This window comes from Toxotes jaculatrix, chromosome 17 (genome assembly GCF_017976425.1).
Source record: "Toxotes jaculatrix isolate fToxJac2 chromosome 17, fToxJac2.pri, whole genome shotgun sequence".
Lineage (NCBI taxonomy): Eukaryota > Metazoa > Chordata > Actinopteri > Toxotidae > Toxotes > Toxotes jaculatrix.
Window position 1 is genome coordinate 21982468 of NC_054410.1, and position 8075 is coordinate 21990542.

Here is an 8075-nt window from a genome sequence, read left to right on the forward strand (position 1 = left end):
GAGGCTCAGGAAATGGAAGTGCTCACATCTCTGTGCGTATGAAAGGTGAGAAAACTTTGCTGACAGACAGTTCTGTTGAAGTGGCAGAGCAGAGCAGTAATATGACTCCAGTAATTAAGCATAAGAAAGCGTGTGAAACTAAAGCTGATAAACAGTTGATGTCCTGTTCTTGTGAAACCTTTTTGCTGTAAAATGATTACTTTGTGCATCTCTGACAGATACAAGTGGAGGTCATCTTCACAAGGGAATGGACAGAAAGTGTGTAATTAATGATTTGTCACACTCCTGCACAGATAAGAAACTGATGAACTGGGACACAGCTCTCATCAGTTGTGTCTGTGTTCAGCTGATACAGTTCAGTTTGAGTATTCTTGTGCCAATTCTTGTGGAGTGAGACAGCTAAACTTTTACACTGGATGCCAACAGCATGTTATAGTCTTCCAGTTAGTCTCTGCGGTGCGACAGCAACTCCCAACATGGTCTGACACAATGAACCTTTGCACGGTTGCTGCACACAACTACACCAAACCATTGTTCAGCTGAGTAACTGGAATACACCATGTTTATTTATGCACAGAGCTCCATTTTGGTTTTTGTTTTTTTTTTGTCTGTATAACTTTTAAGTCACTCAGATGTCTGAGCCTGTCAGCCTGTTGTCGTTGAGTGGAATTAACACTAAATGCCTCTCTGTAATCATCATATCTGACTGTCAACATACTCATAAATCCTCCAGAGTCTAAGTATCCTCTGAAAACCTCTTCAGGCTCAGGTGTTGTTGGTCTTTAAATGAGAAACATGTCCCTGATCACAGTCACATAAATCCAAAGCTGAATGTTTTACTCTGCAGACAGGACCTAATGTAACGCTGAAGGAGGTGGATAATCATCATACAATGTGTCTGACTGAGGTTGTCCTCGAGCTTTATTAAGTCATGTGACCGCCATCTTTTATGAACCCTAAGCATGTTTGGTGTGTACCCTAAACATAAACAGAAAAAACCCCTAATCTGCTGAAGCTGCCTTAAGAGGGACGCTGTAAAATGCTGGCAGTCCACATTTTACAGAGTAAACATACATTAAAAATATATCTGCAGAATCATGTTTCCTCCAAAGTCTCATTCTGAGGAGAAACAGCTGATAAGGCTTTACCTTTAGCTGCAATGTCAGTCTCAGGTAGTTTTTACCATGAAACATTTCTCTCTTGTGTTGTTACTGTACATTTTGCTGCCATATCTTCAGATGTGCCGGTGTCCAGGTTAACTGGTCACGTGTTGTCATCTCACTGATTTTACTATTTAACGACTGAGTGCAAACGTTTTCTGCACAGCATGTTGACCACTCGCTCGCTCGCTGTCGCCATGCTGCACCTGTCCTTCCTTTAAGAGACTGCAATGTTGTTTTGACAAGATGATGAATCTAAATGTATTGCACTGTGTATGATTAAAGGTGAGTGTTCCTAAAAATGATAGAAAAACATTTTGTATCATTTTATTGGGCAAGAAAAAATGTTTTTATCTATTTCTTGTATTTATTACTGGAAGAGTTTTATAACAAACTGACATTAAACTAACATTTGTGGTATGAAGGCAGGTTCAGTGGGAATATCGGCTCATAATTTGGACAGATTAACAGTAACTGAAATGGCTTGCAATTTGCTTTACCAGAGAAATGATGTAATGAACTCAGAAAGTCTAGCAAAAAGTTCTCTAGCAAATGTTTTCAAGTTAAATCCACTCTATTTTTAGAAGCATCAAGCAACACTTCACACATCAAAAATCATTTTCTAGAACAGGAAATGCAGCCTACATACCATGACTGTATTTATACAAGCGGGTTTACTATGTTTTCACACGTTTGTGTGGAGTAAAACCCCTCAACTACAACATGGACCTGTGGAACAGGCCTGTTCACGTTAGATTTGCATGAGGCAGCGAAATGCCTCCCGTCTGCGGTGACACCTGCACGCTGTTCACCTCAGGAAGTACACAACATCTCAGCATTCAAGACACCACACTACTGGTAGGTGTATGAGCAGACACCACATCATACAGGCAGTTACACTGGACTTTATTACTCCGCAATTTGAGCTTGAATGGATGCATCAAATCCTTCCGAACATAAACACACTAATATTTACAAGCATCTATGTATTTACAATTATATACATATACAGTATGTTAGCAGCTTCGACTCAGAAAAACGCTGAAGGCCGTTTGAAGGATTGCAGCTCGGTTCAGGACACAGAGGACAAAACAACAAGCAAACAAGATCCAGTAGTAGAAAGATGCTTCAGCTTTGTATTTCAGTGTCATAATTCATCAAGATCACTAACACTAACACAGCAGGGACGCTATTTACACCCCCCCCCAACCCAAGCTTGTGCCTCTAATATATTGTCACATGCGTTAGTGGGAAAAGATAAATCCCTGATTTCTCCCGCCCTGAAGGCCTCACCAGAGTCCTGCTTCGTCCGACTTCAGCTGTGGCACCTTAAACTTAAATTGGTTAAAATTTCACCACATTTAAGTGTATTTACAAAAAAAAAAAAAATGTCCACACTTTGAGGTGATGTCAAACGAACATAGGGGAAGCAGGGAATTTACTATAAACTATGACGTAGTGCAGGAAAATGTATCAATAATAAATGAATTCTTCAGCTCTTTCATCCTTTTAATGTACCAAACACTGCTGCAACAGCCCTCAGCACTTGGAGGAGTCCATGTTGCACAGTTGTGACACTCTCGCTGTGGCAGAATGTGTCCACACACACACACAGACAGACATATGATCACCTGCCAAATCACTCAAAACCACCTCCAGAACCACCTGATGACACACAGACTCACAAGGTAGAGACAATATTGTCCACACTGCCATTGGCAACTTGTCACGGATTGATGGATTAAAGGAGAACTGATTAAAAATTCATTGAGTGAAGAGCTAGTTTTCATAGAGGATTTGGAGGATCCAGAAGACCATCTGTCCTGTTTAGGAACTGGAAACGGAAACGCGCTGATACTGAAAAATCTAGAGCAGTTATCGCTCATTGTCCAATTTAAAATGGTGAAAACCTGATGATATTGTCACTAAGTGGCCACTAAAGGCCAGACACTGAACCCCCATTCAAAGCCACTGTAGCCAGACTGTCTCCTGTCTGTCTGCTGATGGCTCAGTAAACAGAATCCTGAAAGATTTTGCCTGTAGTGATGAAGTGAATTATACATTAGTGACATTTCACTTCTGTTTAACGAAACCTGACAAAACCTGCTCAGTGTCCGTTGCCGCCCTCGGACAGGATGCGGCTGGGCTCGGTGAACTTTGCTGTGGCGATGTAGAACAGGGCGGGACCGGGCACCAGGGCCAGCAGGGGCAGATCCTGCTCCAGCTTGTCCAGTCGGGAGATAGAGATGATGCCGTAAGCGTGGAGCAGCCAGTGGCTGAACAACACGACCAGGCGCTTCTTCTTCGCAACCAGGTTTTTAAAGGACTGTGGAAAGAGGTTAGAATGAATAAACCTTTTAAAAATAATTGATACATTCAATTTCATAATTTACTTATTAACTCATAACTAATTCATCACACAGCACTGAAAGGTTCTATATTATTTACTCCACACGGCACACGGAGCAGTGAGAGCTGTTACCTGTATCTCAGAGGCAGACATGTAAACAGCCAGCGTGACCAGAGACAGGACCAGTATGATGTAGGGAAACGCATAGTCTGAAACACACCAACACACACAAACTGTCACTCACACCTGCACACGTGCATTATTATTTCAACTGAAACAATTATAATTAGCCGCGTAATGTGATCACAGCCAACAGGGGGAAAACGAGGCAGCCGGATGTAAACTCTGGAGCATTAACACTCACAGAGCAGTCCTCCGCCCACGGCCTGCAGCACTGTGAGGATGGGGAAGAAGTACAGAGCGGCGTAGATGCTCTTGAAGCGGTCAGATTTGCCCAGACCGCAGGCTATCTTCTTCACCAGCAGAGGGCGCAGCAGCATCATCAGCACCAAGCAGAAGGCATAGTAGATTAGCACGATAGTGTAACTGAGGAAGAGAGGGGGGAAAAAAGTCAGTAACACTATACAGCTAATCACCATGATGGACCCCCCCCTCCCACACACACACACACACACACACACACACACAATGAGTACTTACAGAGGGTAGACGGCCTCCTGGGTGCAGTGGATGGTGTTGATGTAGTCTGGACTGGGGTTGTAGAGCATGGTGTACCAGTCTGACAGCATCTGGACTCCACAGGAACGGATACTGAGCATTCCCACTGGCTCTGTGACCAGCAGAGTGACCACAGCTGACACGCTGCACTCCAGCATGGCTATGATGTGCTGCAGCAGAGCACTGGAACTGAACACACAGCAGCACACCATGAAACAACAGAACCATAAAACCAAACCCTGCTTTAAAAAACACACTATTGGTGTGTGTGTGTGTGTGTGTGTAATCTTATGTGTGACCTCACCTCTTCTTTCCAGAGTACCACTCAATGAAGAACCAGTGCAGCACCAGAGGTAACATGGCCATGAATCCCAGGTAGAGCCAGTCGTAGAGCTCAGGGGACTCAGTGCAGCGTTCACATACCTTCTGGACGTTGGCCCGTTCTCCACGGGGACAAACCTGGCAGGACAGACGGAGACGGCTGAGATTAGAAACAGCCGACGAAAACTGTCCATCAACAACATTTAAATGTTTTCCCTTCTCCCTCACTCCCCTTTTTCCTTCCTCTAACTGAAACCAAACAGTAATCTTATCTATCATTATGATGCATTTCACTGCAAAAACAATGATGAAAGCTCATAAACTTCAGACATTCAACACATTTCAGCTGGTACCATGGACTGAGGTTCCAAACATGCAGGAAAACCCTGCATAAGATCACAGGGACTTACATTTCAGTGTACAGTCTGGGTGTGTTTATGTTTATGTTTATGTTTATGTTCAGCTTCATTTAAAGGAAAGTGATGGAGATAAATAACTACCACTAAACCTTGAACCTGTGTTCATACTGCACTCTCTTTTATAGAACAGAAAAACTAGCAGTCAGACATAAACCTGATTGAGTAATATGGTTAATACTCACACCACACTCTCCCTCCACGGATCCATTGACCAATACCCTGCCACAGTACAGGCCGGGACACGTCGAGCTCATGGCCACAGCTGGAAGGACAGATAAACACCTTATATTATACGGTTTCAAATACAAACACACAAAATGGGTCCAGGTTCCAGAGTAGCTCGGAACTTACATGGGAACAGCTCAACAGTCGTAACCACTTACTAACTGAACGTTAACGTGTCCTCCATTAAATATTTACGTGTCGTAATTCACATGCTGTGACAGAGAGTGGAGATAACGCCTAACAGTGACGGACAGCCTCGCGGTTTAGTGCTTTATTTGTAAATACAGATGATGGATGTGACTTTAGCCCCTGACCAAGACAGCCACCAGTCAGTTTCGAAGAGAACTTCCCCAATTTATTTCCGTACAGCTGCACCCAGTGTTACTTTCAGTGGTTTATGTTTAAACTGTCGGCCGTCGGTTTATTTCAGTACAGAGACGTTTCTTCATCAATCATTTTGGGTTAGTGTAGCGATGGGGTTAGCTAGCTAATTCACGGGTAGCTAATAAAACCACACTATTATGTGCAGCGGCTGTTAAACTATCTGAAGCAGCTAACTATTATAAGATAAAAGTAAAGTTTAACTTACCCATTTTGGATAAATTATGATTAAAAACAAGTCTCTAGGCTAGAGACTCTAGCCTCCGTGCTATACTGTTTTCATTCGCTACGTAAACCGGATGCGGACAAAAATAAGGTAGCACAAACCGGAAATTCGTTTTTTTGGACAGCTTTATTGATCAAATGCGAATGACAACGCACCGTGACATCACGCATTGTTGGCATTTGGCCGTCGCCATCTTGGTTTATTGGAGCCAGACGTTACACTGTTAATTATATCCTGCCTAATTTTTTTCTTCCAATAATTGTATTAGTTCTCATCATTACTAGTATTATTTTATTATTACTATGAGTATCACTATTATTATAACTACACAATTCCCCTGCGAGAAATCACGAGAGTAGTGCGGTGTGCTATTGTCTGTGTGTGTTATTGTGCTATTGTGTGTGTGAGTCTGGGTAAGTCTGTGCATCTGTGTTAGTGTGTGTCCATCTGTGTCTGTGTGCGTCTATGTAGGTGTCTGTGTGTGTCTACGCACAGCACACCTATAGCTTTGCTATAGTTCTAATTAGAAAGATTAGAAGAGACAAGAGTTATTACAGAGAGAGGCACAGTTATGCCTGCTCTTGCACTCATGGTTGCCAAGGTGACGGGCTTACTGGAGCTCACAGCTTCTCTGATAGTGTCATTTTCGGCCGATTCGGGCCTGCCGAACTATTTATTCAAAAACCAAACAAAGCCACAAGGCCTTAAGGAACACAGTGATGTATTTATTTGTTTATTTATTTTTGGTTCTAGTGTAAAAAAAAATGTGGAAAATACGGCAAGTTTAAAAATGGGTATTTTATGCTTTTCTCCAAAAATCCTCTTCTCGATTCACGTTGGAGTCAATGCAGTAGTTGAGAGCGACTCTTGTCGCTAAAAGACACACTTTTCAAAAACAATCAACAAATTCATTATTAATTTATTAATCAGTCCATCAAGCCATCATTTTTTTCTACATCTGTGTCAATGTGTGGACAGACACCAAGACTCTTGGCATATACAAGTACCAGACTCCCCACTCCTCCTTTATAGGACTCCCCTCCCCTCTCCTCTCCTGCCCTCCCATTTCCTCTCCTCTCCCCTCCATCCTTCCTCCTCCAATGAATGGTACTCAATGAAAAGATGTAGATACAAGTCCAAATCATCAATGTGGTATTCAACTTTTTCATAGCTTTCATTGTTTTTGGTCACGGGGCACAGCACACAGAGGAATTGCCTAGTTCCATCTTAAAGTTTCCACATTTAATGTTAACGACCAAAAGAAGAAAATTAAAGAAGATTTCTTAGTACACGTAGTATATATTTAATATTGTTGAGAAGATTGGACAGAGGTTTGCATTTTAGTTTTCAGTAGCACGCTGCCCTCTGGCTGTTCATGTAGGGTCTGCAGCCCAGAGTCCACACTGTGTTGAACAAGGTGTCTGCTACTGTCTCACATGCTGAGGAGAGAAAGAGACAGTGAGCACATGGAGAAACCGGGTTTCTCGTCCACCCTCACAACAAGTCCAAATTATCAATGTGTTACTCAACTTTTTCATAGCTTTCATAGTTTTTGGTCACGGGGCACAGCACACAGAGGAATTGTCTAGTTCCATCTTAAAGTTTCCACATTTAATGTTAAAAGAAGAAAATTAAAGAAGATTTCTTAGTACACGTAGTATATATTTAAAATTGTTAGTGCAGGGTACAACTGAGACACAGTTTAACATAGGTCCTGTGCATGCAATCAGCTGTTATTCTCATCTAGTGATGAGATTCAGGTTATACATCAAATAAAACACTAATAAAATTTTACAGCAAAGCAAATTTCATGCAGAGTGTATTATGTTATAAACGTCTAATAGTGTTAAGGAATTAAAACACCAGGAATATAGTGACCACCATGATTACATTAAAGTCCAGGCATTAAAATGATGAATCTGATTGAATCTCAAATAAAGGAGCATGCCACTGTTATTGAAGTTATTCAGGTCGTTTATTATTACTTTACAGTTGTTATAGGTTGTTTTTAATGTTTTTTTTTCTCCGTTCCATAATCCATAAATTCCTAAATCTTCTCATGTGAGTCTGTTTGACAGCAAACAAGCACATTGTGGAAGGAAATGACTCTAGAGTTTGATGCGCCAGTGTGTGTGGAGCACTGGACACTCTGTTAAGTCTTGAATAAGGAAAAAAAAATCTGCACTAAGATGCACATAGAATACACTCATCCAGTCCTTTATTAGGAACACCTCTACACTTGCTTTTTCATGCAATTATCCAATCAGCCAATGATGTGGCAGCTTCAATTAATGTTCACCTCAAACACCAGAATG

The 8075-nt window shown here is 41.8% G+C and overlaps 1 protein-coding gene across 1 annotated transcript; it reads right to left on the reverse strand.

Annotated features, from left to right (window-relative positions):
• Positions 1-1461: 1461 nt before the first annotated feature.
• Positions 1462-5850, reverse strand: LOC121197128 (jnk1/mapk8 associated membrane protein). Its single transcript, XM_041060549.1, has 7 exons — positions 5743-5850; positions 5111-5190; positions 4493-4647; positions 4171-4377; positions 3875-4056; positions 3643-3719; positions 1462-3486 (listed from the first exon to the last, which is right to left on the reverse strand). Exons 1-7 carry the CDS (start codon positions 5744-5746, stop codon positions 3268-3270), a joined length of 924 nt encoding a protein of 307 aa, XP_040916483.1. The 5' UTR covers positions 5747-5850; the 3' UTR covers positions 1462-3267.
• Between the last annotated feature and the right edge of the window lie 2225 nt (positions 5851-8075).